Source organism: Cebus imitator, unplaced genomic scaffold (assembly GCF_001604975.1).
Source record: "Cebus imitator isolate Cc_AM_T3 unplaced genomic scaffold, Cebus_imitator-1.0 Scaffold562, whole genome shotgun sequence".
Lineage (NCBI taxonomy): Eukaryota > Metazoa > Chordata > Mammalia > Primates > Cebidae > Cebus > Cebus imitator.
Window position 1 is genome coordinate 497,547 of NW_016107877.1, and position 26,387 is coordinate 523,933.

General features: G+C 38.0%; 1 protein-coding gene across 6 annotated transcripts in view; it reads left to right on the plus strand.

The window, feature by feature from the left end:
* The window catches only part of HMGA2 (high mobility group AT-hook 2), a 136,043-nt gene that overhangs the window by 14,273 nt on the left and 95,383 nt on the right, over positions 1–26,387 (plus strand). The window contains exon 4 of one of the 6 annotated variants that reach the window (XR_005197885.1): positions 6,167–6,399. The exons of 4 other annotated variants lie outside the window; for them this stretch is intronic. Coding sequence is in view for 1 of the 2 variants with exons in the window: in XM_037733990.1 (XP_037589918.1) it covers positions 3,469–3,492 (24 nt within the window). In the remaining variant the exon portion in view is untranslated. Of the gene's footprint in view, positions 1–3,468; positions 4,447–6,166; positions 6,400–26,387 lie in introns of those variants that run through there. One more of the 6 variants, XM_037733990.1, reaches the window with a different exon arrangement.

Here is a 26,387-nt window from a genome sequence, read left to right on the forward strand (position 1 = left end):
TCTCATTTTCTAGTTGGTTTGTGTTTTCTTTTTCGCATGGCTTTGTTAGGAAGCAAGGGTTTATTTCAAGTTTTTCTTGCTTCCCTTAGTAGCCATTCTCCACATGTAGACATTAGAGACAGCTGTATCCATTCGAGTGCACTTGATCCCATAGACACACAGATCCTGTGGTCACTGAAGAGCTTTGCTAATTTTACTGCTTGAACCATGTTCCCTTGGTTGCTCTGTTACCCATGTTCTTCTGGTCTGTCTTTCCCACTAACAGAAAAGATAAGTCTTAAAAATCAATGAAATCTTTTCTCAGGAAGGGTGAGGGCATCCTTTATACCCAGTGTTGTATATGATGGGTTCTTTGACTTTTCTTTTTCCTCTTCCTCAGTTCATTCTTCATGCTCTAAATTTTAAAAAGGTTTTTTTAAAAAAATGTTTTTTTTTTCTGTTATGCTGGATTGTATGTTCTTGTTTGCCATTCCTCTCTCCTCTAGAGTTCTGTATCACTTTCTATTTATACTTTGGTATTGCCTGTCATTTAATTTATTCATCTTGTATTTTTCCTCTGCTCAACATGTGTTGAGATTAGTTTTCTTGGCCCAAGGAAATGGGATGGTCTGTAGATGAAAAATATCTCAGTGTTAAGGTGTAACCTTAAAGTAAGGGTATTTCATTCAATGTTCTGTTCAATAAATTAGTTCTCTCCAAATCTCCTTATCAAGTGGTGATCACCTAGCCTGTGCTTGATTACCTTTGAAGTTAGGGAACTCGCTACCTCTCAAGACTGCCTCTTTCTTCTAGGAAAGCTCTGAACATTAGAAAATTATTCTGTCTGACTCCCTGTAACTTCTGTCCACCATCTCTAGGCTGTCCTCCTGGGAATATACAGAGTAATTGTTTTCACTTTCACTCATGATAGCCCTGCAAACAGTTGAGGACAATTAACACATACTTTTGTTATGTGTATGTGTTTGTATATAACATATACTCCAGTTTTCTCATTTTTTTCCACATAAAGGAACATTCTTGTTATTCTTTTCTGAGCATGTTTGTTTTTTAATCTTTTGAAAGATGTCATGTAGAACTAAGTATCATATTCCAGGTGTGGGTTCTATAACCAGTGGGTTTATCATCTTCCTTGTTGTACATATGGTTCCAGTTATCCATTGCTGCTTAGTTAACCACTCTAAAACTTAATCATGTAAAAAATATTTATTATGCTCATGGATTCTTTGGGTCAAGGATACAGGCAGGGTAGAGCAGAAGGTCTTGTCTCTGCTCCATGGAATGACTCTAATACTTGGGGTCCAGAATCTGGCACTGTTTTACTTACAGGTCTGGTGCTTTATCAAGATTGGCTGGAAATCTGGGCGGAACTGGGAGTGTGTGCACTGGACCACCCATACATGGCCTCTCCAGGATAATCGGCCTTCTTGCATGCACTCAGGGCTCCCTCTGGGAGTGTTCTGGTAACAGAGGAGGAAGCTGCAAAGCCTTTTTTGACTTAGTCTCAGAAGTCAAAAACTGCTGCTTCCATTATACTCTAGTGAGCACATTGTCGACTAAGTTGATATTGGCATACATATGAAATAGAGACCTGCTGTTTTCTAAGCATCAGAACTCTGAAGGAACATCCCATACCATTGAATTAATTAATAAGAAAGACATACATAATCCTTTTAATAGGCATCATAATAGTAAATAAATGAGCTCTTTGAAGTCATGGGATTGATGTGACTAAAATGAAATAAAATAAATTGTAAGCAAGTACAGTGGCAGTTAACCAGCAAAATAACCTCCATCAAATGGGGCCTCTTAACTCTCTCAGCAGCTGTCCTAGAATGGTCACCAATTCACCTCCACAGGTTAGAGTCCTGTCACCGCTCTTCTCAGAACCTTCCTATGGCTCTACAACTGACGAGCTAATTAACCTACAGCCTGTTCTAGTACTTTGAAATCACCCAGTGTACATCTACCTTTCTTTACAGCTTTCTTTCTCACCACACATCCTTACAGCTGATGAATTGCTATCGAGCAAGTAAAGGATTTATGTTTTTTTCTTAATGGGTTTTGCTAATTTAGGGGGTATCTGGATTCCAGGCATCCGATCTTCCTACTAGCTAAGAAGCCCATGTGAGGTGCCCACCACAGAAATCCTTGCCTTTCTGAGAATAGCTGGGTCATTTTCTTGACTCTCGTGGTTTCTAATTTTTACTGGCTGTGAGAATGGAAAATATTATGTGGTGAATTGTTACAAGTCCCTGATTTGGTCCCCAAAGAAGAGTTGTTCTACTGAGAAGAGGAAATAAAAGGAAATTGTATATTTTTTCTAGACAGCGTGTTTCCTCTTTGCTTGTATATCTTCTGTTGGGTAGAGTATGCAGCCAGTCACAGCAAGGCATTTTGTTCAATGGCATTCTTTGCTGGAAAGCTTTTACTGAAGAAATAAATCATTGCATTTTCCATAGGAAATGGGCTTATACTTTATAGTAAGTTCAATTCTTTCCAACAGTGTCATTCACTGATTTCCTTGAGTTAGGGATATATTTTTGAACCAACTGGATTCATTAGGTATATGGCTTAGAAGCCAAATTGTTCCCCTTTTATTCTTGTGGGGTGTTTTGCTTTGTTTTAAAGTTCTTTTGCTTTTAAAAATCGTTCCAGTAAATCTTATGGATTCATGTAAGAGGCCTGGGAAAAGATACCTACCAAGGAATCCTCTGATCTGTTGTAAGTGGGATCAGTACCGGTAGGTGTAGGAGAGAAACTTGCATCAGTCTTGCTTCCAGAGGGGATGAAGCATTGGCTAATCCAGTGATCTAATGAGTGTGTTAACTAAATTTGTTTAAGAACACCTACTACTGTTTATTTTAATTCCCTTCATCTTTTTATTTCTCCCAGTTTGGACTGAATTTCAGATCTATTGTTTTGATGAGGTGGTCTGATTTTCACATGTGTGCATAGAAGAGGCTAAAGAAAGGATGGAGAAACCGGGTCTCTTTTTTTCTGGCTTTTTATAGTTAAGAGCATAGGCTCTGGATTCAGATGGCTTGGGTTCAAATTCTGACCCACCGCTTAGCTAACTGGAATCTTGAGCAAATCACATGACCTTTAAAGGTACAGTTTCCTCATCTGCAAAAGGTACATTTCTCATAGAATTTTAAGGATTAAATGAGATAATGCACACAAAGGGCTTAAAAAAGGGCATGGCACATAGGAAGTGCTCAGTAAATGTTGGAAATTATGATTAATTTCACTGCACACTTTCATGTTGACATTAGCTATAGGCTACACCTTAATTAATTACAACCACCAGTAGTTACACATACAATGAAGTGACAGAGTTATATGTCAAACTAACCAGGTACCCTTGATAGTATCGTTATGTCCTCAATATATCTATGCTGAATATTCATCAAGTTTAAGAACTGCTTATAAATAATACTAAAGTACATTTTAATTCTCTTTGCTATTAAGGGGGAATTTTACATTGCAGCTTAGAAGCCTTTCTTCTAATAGAGATTTGGTGTCATGTGGTGTTCATCAGTTTGAAAAGAAGTATTTCTGCTTTTTGCCTCAAGATGTACATACAGAGATGTGCTGATTCTCAGAACCTCTACAGAATTCCATTAGCCAGTTCTGCTAATTGAAATTTGGCATTTAATATTTGCATTTTTCTATTCTTGCCTAGGAAAGAAGCTCATCACATACCTAGTTTAGTGATGGAAAATATTTGGAGAAAGTTTTAGAGAGTGGGGCTCAGGCTCAAGAATACAATGAAGTAATAAAGTTATTAACCTCATGTATGAAATGCTCCAGCCAGATGTGGCTTAGTGATGCAGCTAGTGCTTCAGAGGAAAAGAAGCAAGAACCAACTAAGGAAGAATATATCAATGGAAACAAGTGATACTTTTAGGTGTTTTGTTCTCAGAATATTTTAAAAGAAATGAAATTAGCAACAAAAGAAAAATATTTTCCAATATGAATTAATGGTTTTTAAAAGAAAAAAAATGTTTCTGGAGATACTGAGATTGACCTAGAAATTGATCCAAGGACCAGATGCGGAAACTTCACTTTAGTTGGTCATTAGAAAGTTACCAGCAATCCCCAGCTGGTTTCTCAGGCTGCTGATTCCCTTTATTTGGTAATGGGGTGTGTGCAGTACGTCGATTAAAAAATATGCATTTCTATTCCATTGCTTTTGAGGGTGGGCAGTTGTCTTTCTCTTATTAAAGAGCTTGTGATACACAGGAAAGTGACGTAATTTTATTTATTAGTCAAACATGTGAGGATTCTAGATACACAACAGGACTTTTTTTCCTAGTCTGTAGAAATCTAGAAATTTAAGTGATGATTTGAGGATCAAGAAGGGAGAACTGAGTCAGAATAAAATCTACTATACCCAGACTGATTGGAATTCTTTGGTTTTCTTCTAAAAATCCCAAGCATTAGTGTATTAAAGAACCTGGAAATCTGATTTTGAAGCTAAAGCATTAGGTTTTTATGTCCATTACTTTTTCCCTTTGGAGGTTTGCTGCCTAAACACACACACACACACACACACACACACACACACACACACACACACACACACACTCTCTCTCTCTCTCTCTCTCTCTTTTAGCTGTTTATAATTTAAGACTTGTGTTGAAACTGGCTCATATCTGTAATCCTAGCACTTTGGGAGGCCAAGGCAGGCAGATCACCTGAGGCCAGGAGTTCAAGACCAGCCTGGTCAACATGGCAAAATCCCGTCTCTACCAAAAATACAAAAACTAGCTGAGTGTGGTGGCCCATGCCTGTAGTCCCAGCTACTCTAGAGGCTGAGATAGGAGAATCGCTTGAACCTGGGAGGTAGAGGCTGCAGTGAGCCAGTTGACGGTGTCACTGCACTACAGCGTGGGCAACAGAGTGAGACTCCATCTCAAAAAGAAAAAAAGAAAGAAACTGATATATATATATATATATATATATATATCTGCAATAAACGCAGATTGCAGATAATTGCAACTTTGTTCTGGAGTTGGTGGGGAAGAAATCAGTTTGATATAACATCAAAAACTGTCTGCTAAAGTAATGTGTGAATGTGAAATCATACTCCCTTAGACACTTGCCATTATAACGTGCTTAAAAAACAGGGGATGCTCTCTTTAAAGCAACGGGATTTTAAAAATATATGCTTAGTAATTAGACATAAATTTGCTGATGGATATAATGCATTCAAAGTTGGTAAGTAATATTTTCTGAAACTATCTTTTCCTTTGAAACATTTATGATAAAAATAGAGTGCTTTCCAAATCTTTTCCCTATGGGGAAAAGTAGCTTAAGTTTAGTTTGTTTTAATAGTTTACTGCAAAATTCACTAAATGATTATTTTAAATTGCAAGATTAAATATGAAAACACTAATAAGTCATATATAAAAGGCAAGAATTGAATTTGTTAATGTTTTGATTTAAGATTAATGTCTTTTTCATTTGTTTTAATATGTACATGCTATTCTTAATTATTCTGTTAAACGAAGACTTAAAAAACATAGATTGATAATCTGCCCTACTTGGTCATCCAGTTCCCAGTTTGACATGACCAACCTCTACCAGACCCTAATCATTTAGGATGATAAAGACATTGCAGAGTCTGAAACTTGAGTGGCTTTGCTGCTGTGCCACAACAGCATTGACTATAGCCAAGGAAGAAGGTTTTTCTCGCTTGTGGTGGAGTGGCAAATTCTAGACAAGAGGTAGTTTATAAAAATACCTTGTTTCTCCATATGTTATCAGATCAACACAGTCCTGGCCAAGGCAGTTATCTCAATTTTTAATTCTAATAAAATGACAGATGTAGAAGCAGTGACCATTTTGTATGACAACAAATATATGTAAGATTTTCCTTATACACTGTACTATCCCTACTCCCGCACACATATTTACCTATATTCACCTTACTATAAGTATTTATGGATGGTAGTAAGTAGTTCTAAAAGATTGCAAATCCTCATGCTGTACATCAATAAAATTAATTTGTCTTATTTTTTTTTACTAGGTAAACAAGTAAAATCATTACTGTATATTCCAGGAGAATATTTTTGTTGTGTTTTGAAGGGTGGAGTCTGTTTTTATCAGGGTTTTTGTTTTGTTTTGTTTTGTTTTTGAGACAGAGCTGTGCTCTGTCATCCAGGCTGGAGTGCAGTGGCACAATCTCAGCTCACTGCACTTTCTGCCTCCCAGCTTCAAGTGATTCTCCTGTCTCAGCCTCCTGAGTAGCTGGGACTATAGGCACACGCCACCACACCCAGGCAATTTTTGTATTTTTAGTCGAGACGGGATTTCACCAGGTTGGCCAGGCTGGTCTTTAACTCCTGACCTTAGGTGATCCTCCCACCTTGGCCTCCCAAAGTGTTGGGATTACAGGCATGTGCCACTGCTCAAGGCCTTTAAGATTTTTTTAAAATCAAGAAATTCTTGATTCTAAACTCTTCAATACTGGTACAAACATTTAAACATTTTTGACAAAAGATGGGATGAAATCAAGCCATCTCCCTGTACTCCAGATTGAAAAAAGGACCTCCGCATTTTGATGGGTTGAATACCTTTGGGCAGGTTGCTTAATTTACCCATGTTTTTTCTCATGTTTGAGTGCCTGCCAGGAACATTCTGTCCATAACTAATGGCTGTCAAGCATTTATGGTTGTAAAACACAAAAAGCTTTGCTGCTCCAGCCAGCTCTATCATCCAGGGATTGATTACTGAGTTTGTGATGATCCAGCCTCTTGTCCCCTTCTTTGCTTTGTTTTCTCTGCTCCCCCCTGCTGCCTGCCCTTTGGCCATTTCACTGCTCATTAGCGCCTCCACCAGATGGGGGGCAGGGTCAGGAACAGGGGGTCAGCTCTGGTAAAAGGCTTGGTGAGAAGAGGGCTGAGAGTAACGGCCAACATAAGGTTTTCAGATTATCCACATCCAGGCTCTCCCCCAACCCTGTCCACAGGAATTACTGAATGCAGCCATGACACTGAAATTTGTTTTTCATTAATTGTTTATTCATTCTTATAATAAATGTGGTTTTATAAATTAGTTAAGAAGTTTTTTTCAGTATGCCATAGTAAACAAGAGTCCCTTTTGTGCATTTCCTTAGTAAACGATGAATGGCCGCCGGTCAAGCTTGTTCTGGCAAGTCTTTCACCTCTGTTCGGATTCAGAAGAACGGCACCAAATCTAGGCTTATGTGAGACTCAGGTTGTGGATTGTAGTTCTTTCAATTCAGGTTTAGGGAATTTGCCTTATGATGCGGAAAGATTACTGTTTGGGTGCTAAGAAGGCATGGAGCTAACCCTAACTATATGACCAAGGAAAGCCTGTGTTGTTATGTTTTACTGTAGTTTCAGTGCATTAACTCAGAAAATGCACCTCAAGTGCCTCTTTACACGTGATATTGTGCAGAAGTCACAGCATGTACAGGACAGAGATTCAGACAGAGGCAACTGAAACACTTTTTTTTTGTTTACCTATTTGGTTGCTTGTCCCTTTCTTGGCCAGATGATTTAAACCCTAGAATTCAAGTTCTGAGACCCTTTGATTTTGTGATTTTCCCATTTGTCTAAACATTTTGCCAAAGTCTTTTGACAGTATTATGGATCAAGCCTGTGCTGGGTCCTGGGGACCTCAAGGCTAACAAGATAGCTGGGGCCGCCTTTGGGGAATTTATAGTCTGGAGAGCTCTGAAGAGATAACCTGATGCCTGCCAGGTAGATTATTATTCTGTGCTTCAGATGTTAGGAGGCTAAATTAAATTACAGTTTTCAAGTAATTTGAGCTCTTTAGAATTTAAGTCCTTCCATAGAAGTAATTATGTTGATTTCCAAATCCTAATAACACACTATTTGAATTTACCTATATTAACACCATAATTTGGATGTACGTGTATATGTATGCATACATATATGTATATACACACATATATATGATTTATGAATTGGTTGTACTATGTGCTGTGCACCTGGGGTTACATTCTCTCATTATCAACAGAGCAAAGATTAAAGCTAGTATAAAATGTATACAGATTTGATTTATTAAAGTAGTCAAATTTCATCTAGTTAACATAGGCTTAAAAAAAATGGGTGTTTCGTCATCAGATACAGGCTCCAAAAAGAGGGAGAAAAAGGAAATCAGAAAAAAACAGGAAAATTCTATTGAGCCATTCCATATATGGTGATCTTATTTTTCCTCTTTGTGCATACACAGTATAATTTATGTTTATCAAATAATTTTTAAATCACTAGGTCTCAAAGCAACTTAATTATATACTTTAGTATTTCTGAATAGCGCTGCCCTTAGTGTTTTAAAACGAGCTCTTTGAGGGTAGAGTACATATCTCATATTTATCTTCTTATGCTCAGCACCTAGGACATAGGGAATTCAGCAAAGTGATTAAGAGCTCAGACTGCCTGGGTTCAGGTATCAGCTTAATCAAGGCAAGTTGCTGATCGTCACCAGCCCCAGTTTCCCTGTGTGTAAAATAAAGGATAATCATAGTTTTTGTCTTGTAGGATTGTTTCGTAAGAATTAGATGAGAAGCCACCAAAAAAACCTTATTCAGCATGTGGTAAGCTCTCAGTAGGTCATAATTGTTGATGTTAGTACAGTTCCAGGCCCGTAAAGGTACTTACTAAATGTTCAATGAGTAGGATGACAGTTTTTCTTTAGTGTGTATAAGGCATGGCCTTTGAATTTTTGTTTTCCAGTAATGAATGTAGATTTGAATTACATTCTTTGACTTTAAAAAAAAAAAAAAAAAAAATTAATGATTGGTATTTCCAAAGAGGCTACACTAGGTTTTTTTTTTTTTTTTTTTTTTTTTTAAAGCACTACCTATAGGCATCAAAGCAGTATTTGTAATAATTTTGAATTCCAGCGTATGCCTTTCCACTAAAGAGGTAAGCTGCTAGCCACTATCGCCCAGGTCCAATAGAGACTTTGAATGTCTTGCCCTATTTTAATGTTTCCATTCCTTCACTCCTGGAAATAGCATTCTGCTTTCCAAAATAGACTCTAGTTCTGTACCTTAGAAGGATTTTTGTCACAATTTGGGATCATCAGAAAAACAGAAGACAGCTTTATTGGCTAAACCTCATGAACTAATTATCTAAGGTAGTTTCTCTCTCCCTCTCTTTCTCTCTTTTTTACAAAAACTCATTTTAATGGCCTGTGTCTTATTTTCTTTCTGTTAATTTTTAGTACTAACATGAGAATAAAGAAAAGTAAAAAGTCAATCAATAACTATTTGTTTCTTTGACTTCTTTCAAGTGCATCTGAAAGCACTTAAAGCGACACATTAAGGCAGTAGGGTGTACAACTAGGGATTCACTGGGGACAAAAATCTGAAATCCTAGGCTGGCATCAACATGGGAATAAGTACTTCACAGTTAGAATAATAGGTAGCAATGTTACATGACTTAAAAGTTTAACCATTACCAATATCAGAAGTGCACATTTACCAAGTTCCCAAAAAACCCAAATATCTTCAATTTTAAGGCAGTGCCTCAGTGCAGCCAGCACTGAATCCCAAGAAGGTGAGATAATAACTCTACATGCATGGAGGAACATGGAATCATACAATTATAGTTGGTAATGCCCTAGAAGGCACCATTTGTTTTGCGGTGTTTTATCATTGCCTTTTCAGAATGATTCGGATGTCAGAGAAGATTCATCCTACTCAGTTTGTCAGAAACTGATCCTTGAGTATAATTTCTTTATTACAGTGTCTCTGTCCCTACATTTTCTTTCCTGCCATTATTTTCTCAGATAGTCCAACTTCAGTATTCCTTAAATTCTCTAGTGGAAACTTGATGAGGTATTTGCATGCCTGGCCCACTCTCAGTTGATAGAACTGGGGGTGGGGTTAGAATGTACGAACATGGCAATCTCTGTGTTCCCTCCTTCTCTTCCTGAAACTGGATGCACACCTTATGGATTTTAAGGAAAGGATGGACAGGCAGTGAGTGATAATGCTGTCCATCTTATAACATGTTCATTCTGGTGCTATTACTAACTCTTAAATTTCTCTTTTAAGAGAAAGTATAGTTTGATTTACAAATCAATAAATAAATTCATAAATAAATCCCTTATTCCCCTTACATATCTTTGGACTATATAGTTTCCATATATATTTGGTGAAAATTACCTCATTCCCAATCCTAATTCTCCTTATTGTAATTTCTTTCATAGCAATGTTATAGAGTTTAATGACATTGTTTGGATTTACTTTTGAAATTTTCCTAAATGTGAGTGCTCATTTCCAGACTGCCAAACCAAGAAAATGGTAGGCTCTCTATTTTTATTTAGTGATTCCTTTCCTCTATTAGTAATTGGCTTTTTTTGTGAGCATTAAAATTCGTCACCAAATCAGCCAGGCTTAAAGTTTTGTGCCTTCCATCTTGTTTAGACAATTGATGAGTTACATAAAACTGTTTAAAATCCATAATTTTATAAACAACAAATTGGTAATTTTTTCTAACATGTAATCCACCTTGCTATTAAATTACTCATCTTAGTGGAGATCAGTTGGGATCATTTTCAACTGTTAAGCTCTATGGGAACAAAACTGTTACAGCTGTGACCCTACTTGCACTATTGGAAGTTCTTAGGGGTCCATAGTATTTACAGGAAACTAATTCATGCTAAACTCACTGGTACTGCATTGTTTCCCACTATGATAAAGCAAATGGGTTATGTACATTATTGCTTCAATAGAGTGATCAATGCACTTAGATCGTATAGTGTGAGAGGGCTTGGCCTTACGTAGCCACAGTGTGAAGAATTCTTTTGAGACTGAATTTTTTTTTTTTAACTAAGAAAAAAAGACTCTACTGATGGGGATTTTAATAATGTGGTAGGTATTCACACTTACTATTTGCTATCTTTGAAGCAAATATATTACAATGAACATTTAGGCTCTCATTTGAGAAGCTGACATTTTATAGCCATAAGGCAAAGACAAAATTTTTAATTTGGGTGTTTTATCCTGTGTTTTTATTTTTTGAGTCTGAGATATTTTGGTGTCCAAGAAAATATTTAGGTTAATTTACTGTAGTCTTGAAGTTATCTTTGGTAGAAAAACATCCTTATGCGTATGAAAAAAGCCATTTAGAAAGGAGATTTCGTGAGTATCCTTGACAGTGGTGTACAAGATTAATCATCTTTCCTGTGACAGGAGGATCTTTATGCATTCAACCTAGAATTTCTCCTTTTACGGTTCTTAGTCCATTTCCTCTTGTCTTGTTCTTAATGGTGATAAAGAACATCTGCTACGTTCTCTTCAAAATATATCTTCCTACTTGGGGTACTATAAAGTGTACATACTTTGGGTCCTAACAGATCTGCATTTGAGTCTGAACTTAGCACTTACTAACCTTAGGCCATTGTTACCTCTCTGAGACTAAATTCTTCTTTTGTAAAATGAGGCTGGAAATATTTCCATTGTAGTTTTAGCTGAAGTATCCAGTTCCTAGTAAACACTCAAAATACCATTATTTTGGCCTGGCGCAATGGCTGACGCCTGTAATCCTAGCACTTTGGGAGGCTGAGGCAGGTGAATCACTTGAGGTCAGAAGTTTGAGATCAGCCTGGCCAACATGGTGAAACCCTGTCTCTACTAAAAATACAAAAATTGGCCAGGAATAGTAGCGCATGTCTGTAATCCTAGCTACTCGGGAGGCTGAAGCAGAAGAATCTCTTGAACCCAGGAGACAGAGGTTGCAGTGAGACGAGATTGCACCATTGCCCTCCAGCCTAGGTGACGAGAGTAAAACTCCATCTCAACAAAACAAAACAAAACAAAACAAAACAAGAAATTAGCCAGGTGTGATGGTGGACGCCTGTAATTCCAGCTGCTCAGGAGGCTGAGGCAGGGGAAATTGCTTGAACCCAGGAGGCAGAGTTTGGAGTGTCTCAAAAAGAAAAAAATCATTATTTTTAAGCCCTGTTAAAATACATTAAGTCAGCTTTCCATTTTCCACAATAACATTCCCAAATTTTTCTTATTGTGTCCTATTTTTCTAACCCACTAATCATGGTTCTGAATGAGACTTCAAATGATATGGTAGAAGGAATACTACGTTTGTGATGAAAGGCCTTTCTGATCTGCTTTCAGACTTAATGAATTTCTAGCTTTGTGACCTTGGACAGGTTACTTATCCTTGAACCTGCTTGCTCTTATGTAAACAGGGGACAATAATTGTCATATCTTCTTTGTCTTTCTCTCTGGATTGTGGTCAGAATAATATAAGAAAGCAATTTATAATTTACAAATAAAGCACCTTGCAATCATAAGGTAACAGCAGTATCAGCAATTAAAATTTCATACACTAGCTGAGTGCAGGGGCTCACGCCTATAATCCCAGCACTTGGGGAGGCCGAGGCAGATGGATCACCTGAGGTCAGGAGTTCAAGACCAGCCTGGCCAACATGGTGAAACCCCATCTCTACTAAAAAAAAAAAGAAAAACCAAAAATTAGCTGGGCATGGTGGTGTGCCTATGTAATCCCAGCTACTCAGAAAGCTTGAACCCAGGAAGTGGATGTTGCAGTGAGCTTAAGTTGCACTACTGCACTCTGGCCTGGGTAACAGAGCAAGACTCTGTCTAAAAACAAAAATAAAAATTAAAATTTCATAAACTACAATAGGGTGAATGAAATTGTTCCTGTTATTTATATAACTTCTAACCTTAACTTGCTGTCTTTAGCTTTTCTCTTGTCCTACCTAATGATTTGAGGCATTTGCTCTTTTCCATTTCCATCTGCTCTTATGGTTGAAAGGCTAAAACTGACAACTTTCAGATGTATCACAGAGACATATCAGAACAGTTCAGCATGAAAGGTATTGGGTTCGTGTGCAAAGCAGTGAATACATAAGCAGCGCTGGGTGAGGTTAAGAGAGAGTCAGATGATCTAAGAGTTAAGAAACAGGTGAAGTGCCCAGGAGAGAGAAATGACCAGAAGAGATCTCTCCAGTGGTAGACATTGAAAAGGAGAATTTTAGAACTAAATCCTGAGACATTCACTGCCAATTTCCAACCCAACATTGTGGTCAAAACATATCTAAATGAGAAGGAAACTTTGGGAATTTGAGGACTGCTTAGAGTGGAAGTGACTTGGAAGACTGCAGTGATCCCAGCCAGTGCCCATGGCTGCAGAGGTACAGTCTAATGTGGGGAACTGGGAGTGTGACACTGGAGAAGACCAGTCGGAAAATTGATTGCCTTAGCTGTGAGAGCTGAACCATGAGGATTTCCCAAGAGCACTGAAATTGGGGAGAAAAGAATACAGAGTGAACATGGTAATGCTTAAATGTATATTTATGTGTGACACTGGCTTAATATTTCAAATCTATTGAATATACTGTTTGAGTTTATGGAAGCAAGAAACTTCTCCCCATATTTGTAGTGTATTAATCTTTTGGTTTTTTCGCCTCAATTCAGTTTTGTTTTATGTTTAATTATGCGGCTGAAAGTACATAAGTTTGAGTAATGTAGAGTGGAATGTGGTTAAATATCCCTGCAGATTACTTTACGTGTTTCAGTATTCTAATAAAACCAGCCGCAGTGATCCATATGGGATTTGTAGATGCTGTTTTCCCGAGGCCCTTTTCTCCATGGCTGTCTGTGACCTTAGCCATTGAATCGCTTAATCGTTTTTGGCCTCCTAAGTCAGTGATTCTGAGCGGGCAGAGTGGTAATGTGATGTCATGTCTGGGGCATGAGCCTGCATCCTCGCCACACATGGGTCCCACCCTTCCTGGTCTAGGCAGCTCAATGCACAGTGCTTGGCGCATCGTGAGTGCTCAATAAATTCAGTTGCTTTTCCCGTCTCTCTCTGGATCTCAAATAGGAATGTCCAAATTTGAGAATGCCACCAAAGCATTAGGTTCCCTAATTAAAGTCCATAGTAGAAGCCGAGGCAGATGTGTGGGAATGCAGCTCCAGACGCTGTAGTTAATCCAGGAGAGATGATCACCCTGTATTTACAACAAGGCTTCCCATGCTCGTGAATCATAATAAGAACTCTTACAGGATTAATGAGTTTTAACTTAATGCAGAATTTTAAAACTGTGTGTCATACTAGGACATTTCAAGTGTTTGTCATGAAAAATGGCTGATGGGGTATTCATTTCGAGATATTCTGTGTTCCACCTACGTTGTTTGTTATCTTATTGACTTCCCCTGTGCCTTCCACAAAAAGGTCAGAAGGGAGGCCTTCCACATTTTCTGTAGATTCCTAGATAAGAGAAACATCAAACTAGAAAGGAACATTTTGATAGCCTTACACATTTGTGTTTTTCCAAATAAAAAAATTCTTTACATAAAACTTTCTTTCGTGCCCTTTCTCTGATAGAGAGAAAAATTCGGCCCCATTTCTTTCAGAGAAATGCCTTATGCACTTTGCCCAGTCTTTCCCTAATGCTGGCATTTTATAAAACTGTAGAACAAAATCTCAATGAGGATGTTGACATTCATACAATCCATTCATCACAATCAGATTTCCCCCGTTTCGCATGTAATTATTTGTGTGTGTGTATGCGTGTGCATCAAGTTATATACAACTTTATCACATGTAGGTTCATGTATTCACTACCAGAGGTATTATCTTTTTTTAAGTTCTGGGGTACCTGTGCAGGATATGCAGGTTTATTACATAGGTAAACACGTGCTGTGGTGGTTTGCTGCTCTTATCAACCCATCACCTAGGTATTAAGCCCAGTATGCTTTAGCTATTCTTCCTGATACTCTCCCTCCCCATTCCAGTATTAATCTTTTAACTATCAGTTGCTCAAGAGTTTGTGGCACATCTCATGATGAAATATACTAAATGTGTCATCTCTAAATACACAAGAACTTTGCATGACTGTAGGAATATGGGAGAGGAATTCTGGCCCATGGTTCCTGTCTTTGGCTGTGCAGTTATTCTTTCACATTCCCTCATTATAAAGGTCTGGCTGGCCCAGGCAAAATCATAGGTGGGCTTGGCACACAGCTAACTGCTTGCCTGAAGTAACTTATGCTTTTGTACTGCATTCAGAGTTCTGCCAACTTCAGAGGCTGGGAAAGAAACAAAGGATTGTCCTGGGAGTGTAACACACCTGCTTTTCCTGAGGGCACATACAACAGGCCTGTTTGAGTACCTGCTTGCCCTTTGGGATATATTGAAACATACCTCAATAGTCCTGAAGTTATGGATGAATACCTTTATCCCCTGGAAATTTCTTGTTTCACATAGATTTTAAATGTCTATGTGGGCAGATATTCATTGGGGAAACTGTCCTGTTAATTGTACTTTGGCGATTTGGCCCTGTCTCTAGAACAATTATAGAAGAACCATGTCATCTTGACACATTTAGGAAGAGCCACATTTGAGAATGCCACTGTAATGTTTAGGTTCCCCAAATAAAATTTTCAAATTACAACCATGTCTCTGTCTCTCTCTCTTGCATTCTCTCTCTCTCTCACACACACACACACACACACACAGCAAAACTGGGCAGATGGCCAAGTTGCCCCTCCAGGCTAAGTGTCTCAAGCCTGCACTCTAGTCTGAGAAAAACTGGATTTGCCAACAGCTCAAACTGTGAATATTAAAATTTGAGAATGGCCAAGGTCTATTGCATTCCATTAGTCACGTCTAGAGTCGGAGTGTTTGTTTAGGTAATCAGAACACAGATGATGATGATGGTGATGATAATGATTGATCATAATAACTGAAGAGTAAATCACTATCAATGTGATCATTATGGAATGATTTTAGATAATACATTGAGTATATTTGGACCCAAAGCCCTATTGGATCCTAAATCCCAGCTATTTTTTTGTATGCTGTGGCATACAAAGAGCTACTTTTTCTTTTATCTTTGGACTAATGCTTTCTGACTATTGGCACTTTAAATATCTATGAATTACAAGTGATATTCTTTACTTTTGATGGTAACTATTATCTTATTTAAACAAAATCATGCTTTTGAATCAGCTGGAGATATTTTTGACAATCTTGGAAGTGCAGAAAAAGTTATATTTGAAAGAAAATAATTATAGAATATCAGGACATGCTGGGTTGCTTCCATAGCAAACTCTTTTGGGCCTTACTCAACCAAAATAAATGTAGCCAAACTGCTGAGGTACGCATGGCTTGTGCAAATGGAAGAGTGCAGTTCTGTTTCCTGTGTCCTGCTTTCTGTCCCTGAGGTCCAAGCAATGCCAGAACAGTGAATTTTGAAAGTATTAAAATGTTGGTCTGTGTGGTGCTTGGTCTTCCCAACTATAACCCTAGACTTAGTCTAGAAGTTATATAGTTGAATCCTCTAACATTCTACAATTCGGTGACAAAATGAAAACCCAGAGCAATTGTGTTTAGCTCAAGGCCACACAACCTCATTAGCTCCAACAAGAGCCAGGTTTCCTGACTTCTGGTCCATTGCTTTTCCCTGTAATGAGCCGCTTCCTCTTGCCTCACCCGATCTTCCTTGGGTTTTCACTGGGAATGTTAACCACAGTTCTGATGAATCTCTTCCTTCAGGTCCTGTGTTAGTTTCTGCAGGCTGCTGTAACAAAGTGCCACAAATTTGGGTGCTTTACCATAACAGAACTTTGTTCTTTCACAGTCCGGAAACTGGAAGTCTGACATCATGGTGTTGGCAGGGCCATACTCTCCCTGAAGGCTCTTGGGAAGAATATGTTCCCTTCACTTCTGGTGCTATTGGTAATCCTTGATGCTCCTTGGCTTTTAGATGCATTGCTCCATTCTCTGCCTCCGTAGCCACATGGTGGTAACAGCAGTTGCTATGTGTCTGTATCTCTTTTCCTCTTATAAGGACACTAGCCATATTTGATTAGGGCCCACCCCACTGACTTCATCTTACCTTGATTATATCTGCCAAGAATTTATTTCCAAATAAGGTCTCATTCACAGAGACAAGGTGGGTTAGGACTTCACCATACCTTTTTAAGGGACACATTTCAACTCATAACAGTTCTCTTTAACTTTAAACCTGTTAGGACAGGGCTGGTATTTGTAATGCACAATGAGAAACTGCAGTGAATTTCATTAAGTGTAAAGCATCATATCCAACATTTGTAGTTTATTATAATAACACATTGAAAAGATTTATAGACTGTTTTTGGTGTGATTTTTGGATTAATTCCCTCTTTTGAAGCCATTTGTTGGATTTAGTTTATTTTATGGAGGGAATGAATAGACCTGAAAACACCTAATTTTTATTTTCAATTTAGCCTGCAAGCTAGCAAAAGCTTTTGCAGAGAACTGAAACTGTTTCACAGAGCCCCAGAACTGTATTTGTTATCATTTTGGCCTTCAGTTTTATTAGTGCTTGTTTGATGTGCTAAGCCTCTAGCTAAGACAAAAAGACAGAACTTTAGGGTTTTTTGTTTGTTTTAGCAGTACTAAAGTCTAGAATACAATGTTTGTTCTATAATATTTAATGATATGCATTAAATTTTTAAACCAAAATTTAAAAGAAAGAAATCCCATTCTCATTCAGCACTGTCAAATGTATGCATTTTCCCAAACTTCACTGGTTGAATATAATGTGTGTGAATAAACAGTCTTCCTGACTGCATTCTCTTTAATACTAGTTTATCAATTTGGGAGGAAATGTCCAAATAACCTTTATTTGTAACTTATAAAAAATTTTTTTAAATGAAGTCATGGGAATGGATTGCTGTGTCTTTTATTGACTTTTATATATGTGATTCCAAATTAATGTCTTTTAGCTTCAAATATACCTCTTCCCATAAGGCTAGTCCCCATTTCCTATAATCTTACAGACCTAGGAGAACAATATTTTCCCTTCTGTCGTTTTGGTAATTACGTCCTCTGTGCTCAGTGGTGGCCTATTAACTCACATGAATACCATGGGCTTGCAAAATAGCCTCAAATTTCCATATATTGGAACTGTGAGAATTTTCTATAATGGTGCTTTAGCAATAATGATGGAGGTGCAGGCATTTCCTGAGGATTAATGACCAGCTGGGAGGAACCAGTGGCCCTTGGCTCTGCCTCCCAGCCAGCCATTAATTCTAAGGAAATGTCTTTTGCCGAGGTCGTTATTGCTATTATAAGCTTAAAATGGAAAAACATAATAGGCGTATGAGTTATTTTTATGGGTTGATGCAGTTTCCATTGGTATGTACTAATTTGAGAAAATGAATGTGTATACATACAAGAGTAAGTCAGATTGTTTGAATCATCCCTCAGTATCTCATATGCTTTATGACTGATTTTACAGTTCTCTCTACCTTTCCCATTTACAAAAAAGAAAGAAAGAAAGAAAATTTGATTCAGCAATTCCTAAAAGTGTTGTATTCAGTGACATCTTTGGAAACATCAGTTTCTGTTATCAACTTCAAATAATAGTCAGGTTTATGTATGGTCTGAAGGGAAAAAGAGTTTATTTTTCAACTCTGTGATAATTTTTCTTTTAGAATGAAACATTGCAAGAAATGATAAAAAATTACTCCTGCAATGATTTTGCTGTGCCTCTTTGATTTTTCTCTGTCATTTGTTTAACAGACACCTTATATTTATACCTTTACATATTGAATTCATGAGAGAGCTATGCACAGCCTAGTTATTCGACATTCCAGGGGTTTTTAAAAAATGTATATTAAATATTGCAATAATGGTGAATGCTTTAACATAAAACTACAGAAAACCTCCTAAAAATGAAGCCAGAGAGTCAAAATCTCACTCGTTGTGCTTCCTTCTGATTCTTTTAAAAGTTAGCCCTTCTTGTACAATATTTCTACTTTTTATTCTAATCAACTGGCCTGTTGTGTTATTTTTATGTAGATTGCTAACAAGGTTTTTGAAGAAACATTCTTAAAAGTCATAAAAGGAAAATCTTGACAGTTCTGGAATATTGCTGCCCTTGACCTTTTGGAGAAATGTGGACAGCATCCCCCAGGCATGACGACTAGGGATCAGGTTTATCTGTCATCAGTTGGTGACTCCATGTTTATCGAGCATTGGCTATAAGCCAGACTTGGTGAGGGATTAAAACAATTACAAGACACAGTTCTGTGCTGGAAGAAATAGGAATCAACCTGAGAGGTCCTGTCCTGCTAGGTCGTCAGGTTCCTGTCCCACTACTTTCCTTCCTCTACCAAATTCTCTTATAGCTTCCAAGTAGTGTAACTATCAGTGGCACCCCTTTCACTCCCTGAAGTGTCCTAATTTGGAAAGTAAGTTGTATGATCACCGTATATACCTGCAGTCTGCTGATTTTCAAATGCATACTTGTCCCTCCCCTGCTCTTGTTACATGTATGTTCTGAGCCACTTCCAGATTGTTCTTCCTCTATCATTACTCCAGCGTGTCATTGCTCTGCTCAGAAACTGCTAACTGGATCTTCATTTGTGATTAAATAATTTATAAATATTTCAGTTCCCATAAATAGAATTATGTGGCTCTTAATTTACCATTTTCCTTGTATACATGTAGCCAAAAGCTCTATTTCTAATATGGAAATAACTAATGAGTAAACATCCTATTCCATGGACAGGACAAACACTTTTTCACCTTCACTTTTACCTGCAATTTCCTTCTCCTATTTTCAACTGCTTAAATTCTTATTTAATCTTCAAAGTCCTGTTTAGGCAGCACCCTTTTATGAATTAGCTCCTTACTCCCCTAGTCAGCAGTGGGCTGTCTCACCCCGGAGGAGGTGAATACACCTTGCAGATGCTTTTCAACTTACCATGGGGTGATGTCCTGATTTTGGAAGTCAAAAATGCATTTAGGCTGTGTGCAGTGACTTATTCTTGTATTCCCAGCACTTTGGAAGGCCGAGGCAGGAGGATTGCTTAAGCTTGGGAGTTTGAGACCAGCTTGGGCAATATAGTAAGACCCTATGTCTAAAAAAAAAAAAAATTAAAAATTAGCCAGGTGTGGTGGCACACACCTGTAGTCCTAGCTACTTGGAAGGGTGAGGTGGAAAAATTGCTTGAGCCTGGGACATCTAGGCTTTAGTGAGCCATGACTGTGCTACGGCACTCTGGTCTTGGGCAACAGAGCAAGACTCTGTGAAGAAAGAGAGAAAGAGAAAAGAAGAAGGATGGAAGGAGGGAAGGAGGGAAGGAAGGAAGGAAGGAAGGAAGGAAGGAAGGAAGGAAGGAAGGAAAGAAGGAAGGAAGGAAGGAAGGAAGGAAAAGGGAGGGAGGAAGAGAGAGAGAAAAGAATGCATTTAAGACACCTCACCTACTGAACATCCTAGCTTTGCCTAGCCTACCTTAAATATTCTTAGAACACTTATATTGGCCCACAGTTGGGCAAATCATCTGGTGTTGAATATCTCATATAATGTATTGAATATTGTACTGAACGTGAAAAACAGCATGGTTATATGGGATTTGAAGTATAGTTTCTATTGAACATGTATCACTTTCACATCATCGTAAAGCCAAAAAATTCCACTCAGGCCATCATGGGTCAGGGACTGTCTGTATGAATGCCTTGCTTTTATTATAGTATTCTCCATTTTCTCTTGTACTGGTAATTTTTGAACAGTTATCTTTACCAGTTTTTTAAACTCCTCGAGAATAGTTTTGCGTTTTCTTCAAAACCTAGGACTATGGCACACAGTAACTGCTTAATACAATGCCTGTTAAGTGATGAACAGAAATTACATGGCTAGGCTACTCAGGCCATTCCCACAAAATGATGCCTTTAAACTGCGTAATGGGAAGTTTTTGTTTTTACAAAAAAGTATGTCCACAGTATTATGTCATTAATTACTGTACCCTGAGGAATTACTGCCACTGCTAATCTCTTGGATTCGGTACTTAGAGACATAAATATAAGTGACATTAGCACTGCTACTGTTCGGCAAGATTACAAAATAGAAAGTAGACGTAGAAGCAGATGTTGGAAAATATTCTCAAAGATAACAAAATGGAGAATATCTTGCTAGCTTGGATCAGGGACACAGTCTCAGCTGAAGCTGCTACACATGGTGTTTGACTTCGTGGCACACTCTTCTGCAGAACTGGAAAGAGATGTGTCTACTCTGGGGCATTTTCTTTGAAATTAAAAAAACACACACACACACACACAATGTGTCCACGATTGATTTTTAAAAAGATAATTTAAAGAAACAGTACATGCTATTGTATTGAACGGATAAAACAGAGAGTTCCATGTGACAAAACCTGTATGTAAATGTATTTCTTATTTTTTAATCATCATTTTATGTACGTGGGTCACTATGGAATGCTGAGTTCAGAAAACAAACTAGTTTTCTTTTTCAAAACACTGCATTGAAAATTTCATCTCTTTTTGGGTTATATTGATTTACCTTAAATTGGTAAAAAAAAAAAAAAAAAACCTAGATATAAATATAGATTATACTTAAATTGTTTTTTCTCTCTATGAACTGGCTTTACAGATATACTTTAAAATTTAATAAGCCAATATATTTTTGAAAAAAATCCGTTTTTGTGCAACATGTTTCTAAATGAACAGCATGACTTCAGATTTTTAAGACAGTTAACAAAAAAATAAGCATTGGATATACTTACCTTTTCTCAGATGTTATAGCAAATTTACCCACCACACACACACACACACACACACACACGCACGCACGCACAACTTCAAACAACAGAAAATGGGATTGTCTGTGTGTCCCACAGTCAGTAGCACCACCACTACCACAGTTTGCTTTTATTATAGCATTGTCAATTTTCTACAAATAGGCCTAAATGTCTTAGGTAGTTCTACATTTTATATCACACAGTAATTGAGGGAAAACTAAATATTTCTGAAAGTGCATTTAAAACACTACTTTAGAACAATTAATCAGCTCGAGTGTACAAAATGAAAGCCAGTTGTTAGAAATCTCTTATATTCTAAAAATTAAAGACGTGTTAAGTGTCAAGGCTTATACCTGGACTAGACGCGTGGGCCACTTGGTGGATGATGACCTTGCAACTCAACAAGAAGAAGAGTAGATTTAAAATTCAAGATAGAGATGAAAATGCTCATGTACTTAGGATGTGTGAAGTTTAGGAGAGGGAGCTGAGCTGAAGATAAAGATACAGGAGCCATGGGTCGTAGTAGCTGAAGCCATGGCTGTGGATAAAGATCCCAAGAAAATGTGGAAAATGAAATGTGATACAGAAAATGGTGAAGAAAGAGACTATGGGGACCACTGCACACAGAGGAGATAATATCGGTTGTCAGCTGTCAACAACAGTGTGTGGACCACTGGTCTTTACTACATCCTTCCCGGCTGTCCCACCGTCCACATGAACTTACACATGCTTCCCTTGCTCCACCCTGCCATGCTCCGCTCATGGTAATTGACATGGTTGTTTCATATCTATTAGCTTACTAATAATAGACTGAGCCTACCATTGGGATAACCAAGAACAGCAGTGAACCCTAAATCCTGACAACGCTATCAGCACTCCAGAAGAGCCAGGGAATGAAACTAGAATTCTTTTTGGGCCAGATCATCTAGTGACATCCCATTTTCCCTCTGGAAAAGTTAAGGGTTTTTTGTGCAATTAGCTTTACAGAATGGAGTATTTCTGTTGGTTTGCTAAAACTATTAGGCCAAAATAGGGCACAAGTGCAAGTCCTGGTTCCAGAAGTTGGCTGTATCTTCCTTTCTGCAGTACAAGGTGGACATCTGTAAAGGAGAGTGCAATGTCCCAGGTGAGTTTAAACTGACTGCCTTGGCCTCAAACTAAAACTGTTAAGCCAAAATAGGGCACAAGTGCAAGTCTTGGTTCCAGAAATTGGCTGCACCTTCCTTTCTGTAGTATGAGATGAATGTCTGTAAGAAGAGTACAGCGTCCCTGGTGTGTTTAAACTGACTGCCTTGGCTTCAAGGATCATTAGATTTCAAAGAAAAAAAAATCATAACAATATCCTTTGCATGGATCAGATGATGAGAAACTAAATTGTAATTTGGAATTCATTCACAAGAAAAGGCCTGAATGGTTTTCCCATGGATGGGATCTTGAAGGTTAGGAATACCAAATCCTGTGCCCACTCAGTCTCTGACTGACTAGGGAACACTGTCTTCAGACCACAGAAGTCGTAACCCTCGCCCCAAACAGACAACATGAGGTATACAAACCTTTTGAAGAGTGCCATGTTTCCAGGTAAGTTGGCTTGTCACAGAGATTGCATTTATGCCCAACTTTGGCTAAGCAATTTTAGTAGTCCAACAAAAATGCTCTGTTCTGTAAAGTTAATTGCAAAACAATATCTTCACTTCTCCAGATGGAAAACGCGATATGAAAATACACCAAAGGAAAGAATCATTTCCCGCACTATGGCTCTGCAATCTTAGAATGGTTCCATGAATACTATGTGCGTGCAGTAAACATTTATGACCATATTTAGGTCTAAGCAGCATGAGGGATTTTGTGCTAGTAGTTGTTGATGAGAACCACAAATAGGAATCCTTTATATCTGAGGTATCCATAGTAACTAAGTAGGGCCCATTTCCATTGTGCTTATTTGCTTCCAACCTGCCAACCATGCTTAGACTCTGAGGGCTCCAGGATTCCTAATTCATTTTAAAAAACACCCCAGAGAGGTAGGTAAGTGCTTTTCAGAAAAAGCAAACTTAAGCAAGTGATTTTAAGAGCGTTGGCTTCATAGCAGCCAAGATGATAATTTTTGGCCCAAATATCAATTTAACGGAGTAGTGTTATAAAGACAAAATTACATAGCCAGAAACAGAATTGTGAATATTAGGAAAATAATAGTGTCATCTTTCATCTCCTTGAAATGCCCTGTTATGTTACTGACTCCACTGTTGACTATTGTAGGTAGCATTCACCTTGCATTTGGTAGGGAACACCATGTTTGCTATGAATGCTCACAATTTTTGTAATACAGGGAAACATTTAACATACTAGGAAAAAAAGCTTTAAATTCATGACATTAACATTAATATTGTAATGTTCATATAATCCTCTTTTCTTAGATCACTACAAATGATTTTATAGTGTTTCTGTTTAACACACATAGTAGCTTTCTAATGGATTGTATGTGCAGTGTCATTGAACAGAAGCATAAAATTGTCAGTGGCCTATATTTTTTAGATTATTTAACTATGATTAGAAATATTTTGATCCACTTTTTTCACTTCAGCTCTTTTTCATATTAGTACTCACTTGACCCTTGAACAATACAGGTTTGAACTGGACGGGTTCACTTACATGCAGATATTTTTCAATGAAAGTTACACTGAGTGCTGCTGCCTCTCCTGCCTCTTCTTCCAACTACTCTCCCTCATCTGCCTCTGCTACCCCTGAAACACCAAGACCAACCCCTCCTCATCTTCAGCCTACTCATCATGAAGACAATAAAGATGAAAACCTTTATGATGATCCATTTCCACTTGAGTAGTGAACATATTTTCTCTCTTGCTTTTCTTATTTTGTTTTTTTGAAGTTTACATGTAGTTTGTAAGGATGCAGTATATAATAATATAACATACAAAATATGTGTTAATCAACTATGTTATCAGTAAGGCTTGCAGTCAACAGTAAGCTATTAGTAAAGTTTTGGGGAGTCAAAAATTTTGTGTGGATTTTTGGTGGATTTCTGACTTCAGAGGGAGTAAGCGCCCCTAACCTCCATGTTGTTCATGGGTCAACTGTATTTTTGTCTGATTTCATGGGGGTGAACTTTTTATACCATATTTTTACAGGTAGAAATGAAAGTACTTAGTAATAATTGAATACATGTAGAGTAAAAATATAGCTGTTGTTTTAAAATAATTAAATTGAAACCTAAGTTAGTCTTCAGGCTTTCGGAAGTTTTCAAATTTGAACTGGAATATGATGCAGACTGCATTAGAATAACATTTCTCCATTTCTCCAGTGTCAAGATGGGAAGGCACACATTCTAAGCATCTGTATCCCCGTCCATTTTTCTCTAATATTCAAGCTATAGTTGCTGGCTAAAATAATGGAACATCAAAATTTGTGAACTCTGGGCAACATAGCAAGTGTATAACTATAATTCCTTTGTGTCTAAGGAGGGTGGGCCTCTATATTGAGAGAAAATTTACAAACATTGGGGAAAAAAATGGAAATTGAGGTTGACTCCGAAGGAGACATCTGTTCCTCCACTGAGCAAACATTTATCCCATTTTGCTAATGCTAGGCACCGTATTAGATATTTGGAGAGACACTGGGGAAAAGCTTAAGCTCCCTGCTCTTGTGGCTCTTACATTCTAGGGAGGGATTATAAATGATGACCTAGTTATTTTTTAAAAAGGTGATGATTTCAAGCTATGATAAGAAAAAAAGTGAACCAAGTTAATGAAATGGAGAGTATGGGAGTGGGCGGGGCTGCTTTAGATCAGAGAGTCTGGGTGGACTTGATGGAGGAGGCCATGGATAGCCTTGCATCTGGAAGACCTGTGGGCAACGTGGACAGCAGATAGGATGAGAGGGTTCAGGGCTAAATGAGTGTTCACCTTTATCTTCTTTATCCCCCAGTTTTGAGTGTGACTAGGCAGAACATCCAAGGGATATGTTGGAGGTGTCGTAAGAGTCAGGTAAAAGGCAAGATGTTCTTTTTGTGATACCCATGTGACTACCTATAAGCTTCAAAGTGAAATAAACATGACCTCTTCTACCTTAGCCCGCTTCTTATTCTTTGTTACAGATTTAAGAAGGCAGCTATTAATGCAAACAGTCATTGTTCTTTTCAGCAGTGCTAACTTAAAAAAAAAAAAATCGCTAGCACTTAGCTGAGATGCAGCTGACATGTACCAGCATTGCCTGACATTGCCTTCTCAACCAGAGTCAAATCTTTCTTTCTGCTGCTGTTTTCCTTCTGCTGCTGTTTTTCTTTCTGCTGCTATCAAGATGGGAACATGTGCCTTCCTATCTTGACAATGGTGGAGAGAAAAATTGAGAGAGCAAGCGGGGAGAGATCAGTTCTGATATTCTAGTTTCTAAACACTGCTGAAAAACAAAGTAGAAAAGAAAGAGGAGGGTGTGTGAGGAAAGTATTGGCAAGAGGTGCATGAGATACCTTTGCAGGGAGTGAAATCACTAGCTCACATAACGAAAAAAAATCATTGACACTCTAAATTGAGGGCCTGCCATTTTTGTTAACTGGTATTCCTGAATGTAGCTAATGGCACAAGCTACATAGAAACAGGCGCTTGTCCTGTTTTTGTAATGAGCAGAAATCTAGCCCACTGAGACACTGAGTTCTTTTCTAACTTTTTGCTCTGTTGAGAACATCTCTGCTTTTGGATACAAAGGCAGCTTGAAAATCCGGCGGCCTTCTCAGGAAGGGGAGCTTCTAGGAACTTAATCTGTTAGTGGGAGAGCCAGGAACCAGCACACTTGGAGTGTTATC